Raw genomic sequence first — 13,222 nt, 5'->3', positions numbered from 1 at the left:
ACAACGGATGGGGAAGGAGGCTCGATGGCTGCTGATGCACAGCCCAGGTGGCTGAGGAAATACAGCATCCAGCACTTCTTGGTCGATGCCGCTATCGGATACGGATGGTGGCAGGAGAGGGAAGGGATCGATGCTGCTCACCTCCCTGCCCCTGGAGCCGGCTTTTCACTGGCTGAGTCAGGGGAGGCTGATCCAGTCTCAGAGAGAGCAGCCTGCAGAGAGGTAACGTGAGCTGGTGGGCTTCTACTTTGATGAACGGGCTGGTGTGGCAGGTACCAGCCCTCTGTCCTGGTATCAGTGCTGGGATGGTGCTGGCAGCTCCTAAGGAGTGTGACCTGTAGGAGAGAGCTTGTACTGGCATGAGACTGACAGCAGGTTTTTTTTAAGCTCTGAAAGCAGAAGGATTTAAATCTTTTATTTATATGTCTGGTCGAGTCTGTCAGAGTTGTGTCAAATATTTTTGACAAGCAAAAATGCCATTTGCTCCAGCTTAATGAAAAATGATTTTTATTCCCCCCTCTGCCCCCCCCAGGAGCTAAAGGAATTGTACTTTCAATTGCAAACCCAAAGGCTCCTCAGGAAAAAAAAACAAACAACACATCACAAAACAAAACCTCAAACCTTCTGATCGTTGTGAGAGTTGGCTGTTACAAGAGGCTCTTGGTTGATGTTTTGGGTCTGTGTAAAATGAGGGTCTGGAGAGCATTCAATCATATGGTATCTCCTTTTATGAAGCTTTCTGGGCATATTATTCTAATGACGTTTAATGGCACTGATTTCTTCATCTTAACTGAGTGGGTCTTTTCCCAGTCTCACATCATTTTAATTCGTTCCTCTTATGAGAAATATGAGAACTGGGACTGGCTTGACTCAGCGCAGAAGAAGATCCATGTAAGTGGTTGTCTTGTCCCTCCTGGTGGGGGTGCATCTGGCTGTCTAAGGCTGAGGGTTGTGTTGAGGCAAAGCTTGTATCAGGACCAACATTTGTCAGAGGACCTGTTCTCCTTGAATTTTCCCTGCTCCTCTTGAAATAATTTGTCTTCTGCTGTTTAATAAGGAGCTGTGTGAACTTCGTGGTTTGGCCAACACAGTGTGTCTAGCCTGAGGTCCTGTGGCTGTCCTCCCTCCTCCCTCTTCCCGGGCTGAAAAGACATGTTGTGCCCTGATGCAGAACATGCTTTGTTCCCCTTCCCCTGTACCTCTTGTGGCCTGTCTACTCACTTTCTGTGAGGACCAGAGCTGTGTGTGGTGACCAAGTGACAGTCACATAGCAGGTTTGTCCAGTGCCAGCATGGTCTGGTTTAGGGCAGAAGAGTGCTGGACGCTGTGGCATAGGTCATCTACACCACAGGACATGGGCACAAGCTCTGCTTAGGAATGCCGGGTGGGTCTGTGTCTGGATTTTATCTGATCTCCTCACTGAGTGAGATATGGGTTGAAATTCAGCCATGGTTGACTGTGGAGAAGCTCTGGTGCCACAGCTGGAATTGCACATTGATCCCTCCAGCTGGTTAGGTAGCGTGAGGCTGAGACACAGGATGCTGCAGGCATCAGAAAAGGGTCATGTGTGTCCCTCACTCCCTTTCCCCTTCCTTATGGAGATTCAGGCAAGGTTGGCTTTGCCTGAGCCCTCCTCTTTGGGCCCAGGTCTCCCTTCTCCATAACCTAGTCCAGTGCTCAGTAAAGGGAGACCCTTTCTTGGGTGCCAGCTGGGAGAAGGGTAGGGCAGTGGGACAAGCTGGCACTCACCACTCATCCCGCAGCTGAAGGGTTAGTCTGTGCATCCTGACTCAGGATCAGACTGTGTCACAACTGGTTCCCTGCCTTGCATTGTGTCCCCTGGGAGCTGTCAGGAGGCTGCTGGAGCCGTGCGGTAACACAGGTCTCGGGGAGGCAAGCAAGGTCAGATGTCTGCTCAGAAATGAGATTGGTGATGATGCCACTGGTGCTGACAAATGGCCTGTCATTAATCTCTGACTCATGGCAGCGGAGAGGGCAGCGGTGGAAGAAACCCATGAGGTCACTGGCAGCCTCTCTCCCCCTGGGGAGCTGCACACAACTTCCACACTAATCCTTTCTGCATGGGGTGGGCACCCCTCCCGGGGGACAGGGAGGAGTTCTTTTTCTTACACGCCTACCCTGAGTGTTTGTGTTTGTGTGCAAGTGCATGGCACAACTCCAGATTAGCTCCAGTCAAGCCCCTGAGCACCTGGGAACTGGCACGATGGTGCAGCCCCTGTCTGGACTGGATTGTGGTATCACGCTTGCAGTGGTGCAAGTGGGATGAAGGTTGAAACAAAACTTGTGTTATCAGCGTGTTGCAATACCTTTGAGATACAGGAGGTGCTGTGCTGCTGGGAAATGCTGCAGGAAGCTGGGGGGAGACCAGGCTGGGATGTTCAAACCGTGGCTGTGGTCTCCCATGGGGGGGGCATTGCCTGGGGCTGGGTCTGAAGGGTGCTCAGCCCTCTTGCAGAGCAGACTTCATCTTCTCTCCTGTTCTTTGACTCAGTTGCAAAAGACTTGGAGGTTATAGCCAAAACAGGCAGAACCTTCTGTGGTAGTGGATGCTGGTGGAGGTGCTGCACCCACTGCTCAGCCATGCTGGTGAGCTGCACAGGGCTGAGCTGCATTTCAGGGCTGCTGTTGATGCTATGAGTACAAGCCTTGCATAGGTACAGGGAACAGGTGAGTTTCTCCTCTGGATTATTTGGGGTTTTTCTAAATCTCTTTCAAGAGGAAAAAAGACATGGTTATTCCATTTCTGACTCACTCCAGACGCTTGAACCACTCAGGCAGTGCTGAGGAGTTGATGGGCAGCAGCAGACACAGGCATGTGGGATGGGGATTTCTATGTCTGAAAGCAAAAGAGAAGGGAGCACTGATGGGGATATGGAGGTGCTGATTTTGGAGTGTGAGGGCTACCACCAGCCCAGGCTGCTGCAGTAGTGGCAGAGCCTGAGCTGTGCCTCCAGGATCTTCCCCTTCCACCTCTGCTGAGCTACAATTTCATTTTTCACTTTTCTTCCATCCCCTCTTAACTGGAAGAAGTCCTAAATAAAGTTGCTGTCACTTTTATTTATGGACGCAGAGGAAGAGATGGACAAAAAGCCTGTGTGCTCCTGACAGCTACAAAGCATCTGGCTGTTTTTCTTTGCTTGCATTGGTGAGGCAATCGATCTGGGCACAGGAAACACCCTCCTTGGGTGCATGGGGCTTCTATGTGCCCCTGCTCAGGGCACTTCACGAGGGTGGATGGGAGGGGGCTTTGCATCTTGGCTCCTGGCCATTGGCTGTCACAAGGCCAGGCTTGTCTGGGAACACCTGTCCTAAAATCCCGGACCCCTGAAAATACAGATGCATGAACATGCCTGCCTTAAGAATCCATCACAGGCTTCTCGTCTCCATCTTGATTGGTTCCAGTGAGGTCAACTTTTTTTAATAACTCCTGGACTTCGGCAGGGAAAACTATTTCCTTCAGGAAATAATATAATTAAGGCTGCCTGACACTTCTGATTATAAGCCCCTGTCTTCAGTTGCTTGAAACTACGCCAGCCTTTAACCATTTGGACTGAAACTTCACATGTCTCTGCCTCCGGCTGAATTTTTTTGGAAAATTTTAGCAAAGAGAGTTTTAAGCTGCTCGCAGAACAGAGTTCGGGGGAGAAAAAGGCATTATTCTATCCACAGTTAAAAATAAAATTGAAAAAAAAAAGAAAACAACACAGAAAAATTCTTGCAGTTGTCGTGCTGAGAAAATTTTAGTATCTTTGTGCTGCGAAACTCGGTCTGATAGTTTTGGGGAAGGTTTTCAGCCAGGCATCAGGGATCTGCCTGTTGCTGATGCTACAAAAATCCACCTTCCCTGCGCCAAGTCGCGAGGCTCTGAGACACGCTGCTGTGTGGGTGTGTTATATATAGCGTGTGCAGGGAGGTTCCCACAGCAGGAACTGCGGTGCTTTGAGCACACGTGAGTGCAAAACCTGTGTCCAGCTCTTGCACGGGATGCCTTGCTGCTTGGAAACTGTGGGCCCCTTCTGCTGGTCCAAGTAAAATTCACGGATCTCTGAAAGGTGTAGCCCCGGCTTGTGTTGGGGAGAAAGATTTTTGGCAAATGCTGTGTTTTTTGGAATGTGTTTTTTTTTGCAAGTGGTTTGGTTATCTGTTAGCCCTCTCTGTACTGTGCAGATGCATCGTGTGGGACATGCAGCATGCCATGGGTACTGGGCATCCTCCAGGGTTTTGCAGGGACTCGTTTAAACAGTTAGTGCTTTTGCAGGCAGGTTCCTCTTAACTCAGCTTGTTGCTACAGAAATGGCCAAAGCAGGAGTATTTGTGTGGAGGCAGCCCAGATGGGCCCTATAAAGCATGTGTCACACTGATGAAGTGCCCTGACCGTAGCATTGCTGAGACCTCAAGTCCTGGTGATGCAGGGTGAGCTCAACACTGATGCAAACCCTCCTGCAGAGATCTGATCCAGGACTTGTCCACGCTCTGTGGCTGGCAGCATTTGCTCCTTATGTGAGCCCACCTGAGCTGTGACCAAGGCAGGTGGCAGTTTTTGGGGAAGCCTAACTCACAGATCTTCGTACTGGCTCAGCCGTAACTCATGCCCCAAATCAGGTCCTTCAGCTGGTGACCTGATTTGGGCATGCCAGGTTCCTCCAAAACCCTGTTTGACCTCAATCTGGAGTTCCTAAAAGGCAAGTCATGCTTTGACTTCCATGTGGAAAGCTAGGCTGCTGGACCTGTGGCAAGGGGTGGTTTGTCCCATCAGCACAAGGCACAGAGGTGGCCGGGGCTGTCAGTCCTTCTCATATGGGCAGGTTCTGAGCAAAGGCATCAGGATTTTGTGCTTTGTATCCATAATAATGCACTCCCTCCCTTGAATATTCTGCTTGAGAGTATTCAGTGCTAAACCCACCTCTCTTCTCATATCCCTGCCAAGCTGAAGTTACAGCCCAGACAGGTCCCTGGCAGGTAGTGATGAACGAGTCTTGTCTCTTGCTGTAGCCTGGTCTCCTCTGTCCTGCTTCATCTGTGGCTTAAAAAAATAAAAATAAAAAAAATAACAAAAGAGTTGCATTGGCATTGCAGAACCAGAGGAGGCTTGGTGGGGAGGAGCCCTCTCCCCTCCTTGCCACTCATCAGCTCCAGGGTGCCTGGTAGAGCAGCTCTTGACTGATAGGGCATTGCGGCTGCTGGGCTTGGGGCAGCTGGAGTTAAATTTCTTGGTGGCTGACATCTGACAAGCATGATAAATTGCGGCACACCATGGCTGCCGGCATGACAAACAGTCCACTTCTCTCCTTTTAAGCTCTGGGCAAACTTTTTAATTATTTCCTAGCGATTTGCAAATGAGGGTTTCTCCATCAGGCATCCAGTGGAGTTTGGTGTGGGGGGGTATTTATTTATTTAGGTTTTGTAGGCAAGGTGGAGAGTGGATGGGGGTTGTAGTTTGTGTTTCTGTAGCATCCTCGTGCTGACTTACCTAGGCTTTGCATGCGGTCCTGGGGAGGACTTTGGCAAAACTCATCAACTGAGGGTTGGATGCTAATTAAAGCCTGTGATGTTCCAGGCTTGGAGCCGCTGTCACAGGGGAAAGTAGCTCTGCAGGAGTGACTCCCAGGCCTTCCTCTTGCCAGTGGAGTTTGGTTCTTATTTTTCATTTTTAATAATGCAGATCCGTAAGACTTTGTTTTTCTCTTCAAAGCATTTAAAAAGAAGCGGGGGGGGGGGGGGGGAAACACAACCTCAGCCACAAGAGCTGGATAATGACCACAGATCTCAACTGATAATTTGTCTAACACAAAAAGCATATTTCCTGCTGTAAGGGAGGGCACTACTGGCTATGCTAATGCCTCAGACTCCATCTCACTAGGCAGCGTGTCAGGCGTAGCACAGAAAGCTCCTCTCCCATTTCTTGGTGTCCTTGCTGCAAAGCCGTACACTCCTGCTTTCCTCTTCATACTCCCAGGTTCAGTCAGAGTGGCCTCTCTCTGCACCACTTAACATGTGTGTGAGACTTTTCAGGATTAGAGCTTAGGCAGTGCAAGACTTGGTGGGCAGATGCCTTGGTGCTGGGCTGACAGTGTAGTGTTGCTGTGCTGTTTCATCTGGGGAGCATTGCTGTCTGTCTTTAAAGAAGATCACAGATGCCCCAAGCTGCAGGATTTTTTTTTTTTTCCCTCTCCCATTTCATGTCTCTGAATCGAAACAATTAAGCAAATGCGTGCTTTGGGGCTGGACTGTGACGCTCATGTGGGAGGGCTCTTAGTCTAAACTAGCTTCATGTTTGCACCAGTTACCTCCAGCTGTCAGGGCTGGGAAACAGATGCCCCCCTCCCTTGGTTGTTTCCTAAACCCAAAGCAGTGGCAGAGCTCCACCTGGTAACCTGACAGGTTGTCTCTTCTCTTTTGTTGAAGAAAATCCCAGATCTGAGCAGCGAGGGTTGGTCAAGCAGTCAGAAGAATCCTCTGGACGTTTATGAGAATTTGGGGACGCCCCAAGGACTCTGGACTGGTGGAGAGGTAAGAGGTGTGTTAAAAACCTTGCTCACCCAATTTGTACTTGATTGGTGTGCTCTGGACTACCTGGGTATGGTGGGTGTGCAGGACACATGTCTTCTGGTGAGGATGGCATTTATTAAAGTGTGACAAAAGGCTGCTTCTGGTTCTGGTGTGTGAGCAGCCTTTTGGCTTCTGTACGAAGAGGACAGATGCTGACAGTGATTATTTAGAATGTGGAGGGCCAGGTTTGCATGAAGAGCTTGGAAAATACATGTCATGGACTGTACATGGACAGTATCTTCATAAAGAACTCTCCCCACTTGAAAGCCCTTGGGGCAGCTCAGAGCTGTATCGTCTAACCAGGGTAGCAGAGGTCCTGTTGTGGCTGAACCACTCTGGAGCAGGTAAGTGTCACCCAGACCTGCTTTGTGATGGGAGGTGAGGTGCCACCTCTCGCAGCCTGGAGCTCTCAGGTCTGCTTGATATTCTTTGTGCTTTCCTGCCCTGGGAGGCTGCAGCATCACAGATGTGATGGATCTCCACGGGCTATGCTTGAAAAGGGCTGCATCCTCTTAGGAAACCAACACCACCACCAGCCATGGTCAAGAGATTGCCTCACCTCTGAGACCTGTTGCATATGTGCTCTGTATGGGGCTGTGGTAACACAAGGGCTGTTTGAGGAGGGATTTGGGGTCATTTTCTCCAAGCCACAGGGACCCTGGTGGAGCAGGGAAGGGGCCTGTGAATGGAGCTGCCACTCTTGGGGACACAGAGCCTGCATAGCCGTGCTGGGGAAGCCAGTGCTTGCTGATGCTCTCCTTGAGAAATGAAAATGATGAATTAAAATTTAACAAGTCTCTAAACGCAAGGACATCTTAAGTAGGAATTGTCACCGTTTGACTAGCGCAGTCTCTCACTTAGACACTAAAACTGCATGACTTTGGTTACATTGATCTTGGAAAGCAATAGCTTATACCAAAGAGGAGAAACTGTTGGCCAAAATAGCATGAAGTGTCATGAATTTTCCCTGTGCTTGTCCCCTGCCTCTCTACCCCTGCATCATGCTTCCCAGGAGTGTTTTGCTGCCCCTTTAACCTTGGATTGGCAGAGTCCCTTATCCCCTGAGCCACAAGCAAGGACAGAAATGCTCCCTGTGTGCAAGGCTGAATGTGGCCTCTGGAATTAAAAGGTCAAGGTTAAGGACCCGCAGGGGTGGACAACACCTGATGGAGCCACAGCTGGAATAGGCTGGGGTCTGGGCATGCAGAGGTGCTCTACAGCAGCAAAGCCCTGCCCTTGACTTTGCCTGTTAGTGGCATCCGTGGAGTGGCGTGGAATAAGGACTCCTTCCCTCCCCATTCCTCGGTGTGGATCAGCCCACCCACGGGACTCCTCGCAGCTCTGCAAATAGAGCAGCTCGAGTAGGGTACATCTCTAATAATACCAATTACTGTTACATGCTGGCTACAAGGTACACTGGCGGTAATGGGATCCGGGGGGGGGATGAAATGAAAGCGATGTAATATGGTGAGATAAATTAGTGTTGTAAAATTAGCCATGGGTCTAGTCAGGGATCTGACAAATGCGTCGCAGCTTTGGTACAAGCTCTGAGCGCTGCTGAATTGGATTTGGTGGCCCAGAGCAAAGCAGACGGGAGCAAGGGAAAAAAGAGTTTGAGGGGTCTCCAAACACACATTCTAATGGTTAATGCTGCTTGTTTCTTCCTCGGATTTGCTGAATGATATGTCCCCTGATGCCTGCTTGTGTGTGGCAGACAAGGAGTAAAATCCCAGCTCAGAAGATATGCTGTTGGAGTAGCTTGAGCTTGGCAGAGAGATGGGAAGGGGGTTGGAGAAGCATCAGAGAAGGCTGGTACTCCTGCCAGCCTTCGTGCCTCAGCTGCCTGTTCCTGCTCTGCATCACTGACTTCCTTTCCTAGGTTTGCTCCCAAAGAGACCATTGATGGGGTTCAGGTGGGATGTCTGACAGGCAATTGGATATGTTTTAGCCTTGTTTTTCTGGTTTCTGCTGGTTTAGCCTTGTTTCTGGTTTAGCTGGTTTCTTCTTCCCATGTTGTAGCCTGACCTGTTTTCCCATACCTGGATGGGCTCTGGAGCAGAAGGATGTCTGGAGCTGGGCATCCAACAGCAAAAGGAGTTTGCCTGTTGACCAAGAGTGTACAGCCAACTCCTTCCAATCCTGATGCGCATATTATTCTTCACCCTCTGAGGCAGAGCATGGAAGCCAGGAAAAGGTTTTTTGTGCCTTATGGAGGCTGGGAAGGGGATGTGGCCAGTTCCAGTGGGATCCTCTTCCTGGTGGCTCGTTAGGAGAGGCTTCACTGGAGGGATACAAACAGTCCTGCCTGTGAGTGATGGACAGCCGGTGAGAGCCTCTTACGGATTTGTAAATGCAGCTAATTGCATGTTTAATGGCTGATGCATTACATGGGATCTGGGGAGAGGCAGGCATGATTTAGGTCTGTTTTGATAAGGCATGTTATGTGACTCACTATACTAAAAAAGGGAAAGAAAAATCCTGAATATGCTTTGTAGTGCCCTGTGGTGGAGCTGTGGGGGCCAGAGCGCTGCAAGAGGTTCTGTGCAAGGTCTCTCCAAGCCATGCCTTGATGGTGCAAGAGGTATGGTGGGTACAACACAGATGTGCCTGCATCAAGGGACCTACTTGTCACATCCCTGGGGATGAGTTTGCAGAGGGCAGGCCACTTCCCTGTGTGGTTTTGCAGCAGCACTAAGTTGAGCAACAAATCCCAAGGGATTGTCTCAGCACTGCCTGGAGCATCCCAAGAGACTTGAGTTAACTTGTGTGCTGAACCCATGTGGATGGAGACCTGGGGAGACAAACTGCAGTTTGTGGGACGTCAGCCTGGCCACTGCCTGTGTCCCTGTGTCCTCCTGCTGTCCTCCTGCTGCAAGCAAAGCACAAGGTGCAGTAGTGACACATTTAAGGTATTTCAGACTCCAGCCAGCCCCAGTGTTAAGTTGTCCTGGCAAAACCAATGGGGTGGTGAACTGTGGCAGTGTTAGGGAGCTCCTTCCCATGACTTTGCTGCAGGAGAAGACATTGAGCCGGTGGTTGAAGTGCCAGTAGCAGCATAAATAGAAATACAACTTCTCAGCTTCTTGTGCAGCAATGATATATCTTGTTTCTATTGACTTTCTTAAACCTCTAAAATACATTGTAGATTGATCAACAAATCTGCAAAAAGCACCTTTTTTTTTTTTTTTGAAGTCAAAAGCAATTTTCTGCCTGCTCCTTGTGGTTGGCTCTGAGCAGACACATGTTCTCTTGTCCTATTTGAGGCTGGCATGCTGCCATGGTGGTAGGAAGTTTAGTAATACTAGAGCTGGATCGATTCAAGCCCATTATCTGTGCTGCCTGGGACTCGGTGGCGAAGGGGAAAAAATATTCTTCCCAAACGCATCAAAGCCCTGTGATAAGGACACACAGCTCTATTTATAGATGGATAGATGTCTTGCCAAAGCTCCTCTGCTGTCACTTGATTATGCAGTTTCTGAGTACTTAGCAGTGTTTGGGTTGAAGAAATATGTTGTATCTGGTGGCTGAGGTGTGTTCCCCTCCAGGCACAGCCCAGAGCGTTAGTGCTTCAATGTGGGCTTTGTCGTTCCTCCAAGTAGGGACCTGATTTTAGACAGTAAGAATGAAGTAGCTGAGAGATCTCGTAGGTAGCTGTGGAGTCTGTGACCAAGACTAAGTCTGACCAACAATCCCTCATCTTGTTCTTGCATTTGCACAGACCGCCAGAGACCTCAAAGCTCCAGAGCAGAATGGCCACAGACGTCACATCAGAGCAGTGTGGCTGCTGAGATGAGGGTTCACAGCCTGAGCATGGAGATCCTCCATCTCCTGGGATACCTGGCTCTCAGCTGTGCCACCCTCCTAGCAAAGAGATTTTTCCTACTGTTCACTCTAAACCTCACAAGCAGCAACATGTGGCCACTGACATTATCATATGTCATGTATTTACCTTCTTCATCAGAGACTATCAAGAATATTGGAATTGGGATCAGCCACGCAAACTGCATGTTTGGAGTGGTTCCTCAGGCCAAGTTAGCTCAGGTCTTGCAGTGTTTGTACACACACATGTTCTGTAAATGTGTGATTTTTGAGGGTATGGTGAAAAGGGTGGAATGAAATGGGTTAGCAACTCCAGATTCGGTTCCTGGTGTGAAGGAGCGTTTGTGCTCATGTGATAGAGTTTCTCTTCATTTCCTTTCATATGTTGCTCTGTCACAATAGTCATGAATTTGGGAATGGGAGAATGATAAATGGTTCATTCTGCTTAGCTTTGAGTGTTGTTGTTAAAGGTGCTGTGCTGACTTTCCCTCAGTTCTGACCCTAGGAAAAGCAGGGAAAAGTTTCTCCTGGCATCCCGTGAGAACCTTTTGTTTCAGCTATGCCCACTGTCATTCATCCTCTTGCTATGTGTTGCTTTGAAGAGCTTGGCTAAGTCTTCTCAACAGCTTCTAAGAATATTTCAGTGGCCCTGGCTGAATTTCCTCCAATTAATCAACATGTGTCTTGTCTTAGGGCTCCTAAAATTAAGAGCAGTGTGTTGATGTGGTCCAAGTGCTGCATGACCTGCTGGCTGTGCCTCTGCTCCCCCAGCCCAGCCTGCTGTTGATTCCTTTGCTGCCTGGGCCCGCAGCTGGCTCGTGTGGGGCTTGCTGTCTGCCAGGGCCCACAGTGGCACAGCGTGGGTGTTCCTATGCCCAAGCCCAGCACCAACCCACAGCAGTGAGATGGAGATTTCACAATAAGTGCTTCTTTTCAGGCCTCAGTGTATTGTGGCTCCGGGAGGGAAGGAGTTGTCCATGGGTAGTTTTGATGATTAACACCTGACTTCTTTTGGGTTTTTTAACACGTCCTCTTGGTCAGGTGCAGGATGGTCGCATGATGGATTCTGGCTGTGTGCCATTCCCAAGCCTGGGAGAAAGGATATTTCTCCTCCCCAGGGTGTCCATAATGTGTTCGCCTGCACGGCTCCTGCGGAGTGCTCCAAGCATCCTTTGCTCTCTGCTTGGTTTTAGTCTGTCTCCAGGGTGCCGCTTAGCCTTGCTCGTATATTCCTCTGATGAGTGGGCAAGACAGGAAGCAAATACCTTTGTTACAAAACCACATATGGGCTTTCAACGGGTGATGACACTTCCCCAAGCTATCTGTCTGGTGAACGCACTTTCCCTCCTGCTTGTTTATATTCACAGGAGTGTTACTGGGCTGCACAGGTGAGCCATAGATGTCAAGAAAGATGTCAGTGTCAGGAGAAGGCTTTAATGCAAGTCTTCCTGCTGTTTTGTGTGATGGATGCTGGATGAGACCCCATTGTACTGAGGACCATGGGAGACGGACGGTCTGCTGGCTCTGGCACAGGAGCCATAGCTTAGGAGACTGGCAGCAGTAGTGTTGGAGGTGACATTTTGCAACTGGCCTGGGATGCTGATCTACAGTGTGACTGAGATGATAATTCAGTATATGAGGGGTCTGATGGAGGCAAGCTGTGTACTCCAGTTAAAAGAAATAACCATCAGTAAGAGGGCCTGTACTCCCTCTAAAACCATTTCAGAGAGTGTCATGGTTGCTGTGAGTCTCATGGCTCCTGGAGGGCTGTGGTGGTGGGTGCCTGATGCTCTGCACAGTAAAGCTGGAAATCGTGGGGCCACAAATGTGGAGGTGCATTTGTCTGAGGGAGGATCTGCCCCACTGAGTCCTGCCTCTGAGCCATGGGGAACCATTGTCAGCCTGGTGCAGGGGATACGTCTGCATAAAATGGGCATCTGCTGTACCAGGTGGAAGGGAAAAAGTGCAGACCTACCTCCTCATAGTCCCCCTGATACCCTAGGAGGGTGGTTGGAGGTGGGGATGTACTGTTCAGCTGCAATGGGGATGGGCAGGATCCCACATATAGGTGGGAAGAGGAGCAAGGGGCTCAGCTGCACACAGCTGGATCCCTTCCATGTCCATGGTGCTCCCAGGGTCATGTGTGCTCAGCACCAGCGAGGCTGTTCAAAGAGGAGGGGGACAGCAGCATTGATTGCACCCCTTAGCAATGTCTAATCTATTATTTCCCCCTTTATTTATTTCCTCCTTTTTTAAGCTCTGGATAGCTCTAGGAAGCCTCCACCGAGGCCCGATGTCTCCAGGGCAATTTACAGCACACACTAGTCCCTCAGCATTTGTTACAGCCCCAGATGAGAACACCTCAGTGCTGCCCTTCAGTAAGATCACATATTTCCAGCTCTTTTTTCTTCCTCTTGCCCTAAATTGTTGCACTTTACATCGAAAAGGAGGGGCATGCACGTGGGGGCCAGCACAATTTATGGATCAGAAATTTATATGCTGCTGCGACGCTGTATTTTTTCCCCACAGTGACACTTTATTGCCACAAATTACCAAACAGGCAAGGTTATGCGAGTGACAGCAAGCAGAGCTGTAAAGGACAGGAACAAGCGGCAGCAGGAAAAGTACCCAGAGGAGAGGGGGAGGTTGGGCACCAGGCAGAAATAAAAGGAGGCGGGACAAGCATCAGAAATCCTCACAGTGGGATGTGTGGGTGAAACTTGGGAATCGGTATGCCATCTCCGATGCATGGGCATGCCATGGGGCTGGGAGAGCAGCTGGTGGTCTAGGTTTGGATTCTGTAAATCATGGATTTCTAACTTTCTCCATCCCC

At 49.7% G+C, this 13,222-nt stretch overlaps 1 protein-coding gene across 5 annotated transcripts in view; it reads left to right on the top strand.

Annotated features, from left to right (window-relative positions):
* The window catches only part of CNTFR (ciliary neurotrophic factor receptor), a 203,419-nt gene that overhangs the window by 45,172 nt on the left and 145,025 nt on the right, over positions 1-13,222 (top strand). For 3 of the 5 annotated variants that reach the window (XM_051804628.1, XM_051804630.1, XM_051804631.1), the window contains one exon: positions 6,427-6,531. In XM_051804628.1, coding sequence (XP_051660588.1) covers positions 6,427-6,531 — 105 coding nt within the window. Of the gene's footprint in view, positions 1-6,426; positions 6,539-13,222 lie in introns of those variants that run through there. The other 2 variants (XM_051804633.1, XM_051804632.1) reach the window with 2 other exon arrangements.

The sequence above is a fragment of the Manacus candei genome, unplaced genomic scaffold (genome assembly GCF_025592945.1).
Source record: "Manacus candei isolate 608988 ecotype Guabito, Panama unplaced genomic scaffold, ASM2559294v1 h1tg000061l, whole genome shotgun sequence".
Taxonomy (NCBI): domain Eukaryota; kingdom Metazoa; phylum Chordata; class Aves; order Passeriformes; family Pipridae; genus Manacus; species Manacus candei.
The sequence above is the reverse complement of the archived record's forward strand: the minus strand, read 5'-3'. Positions and strand labels throughout refer to the sequence as shown.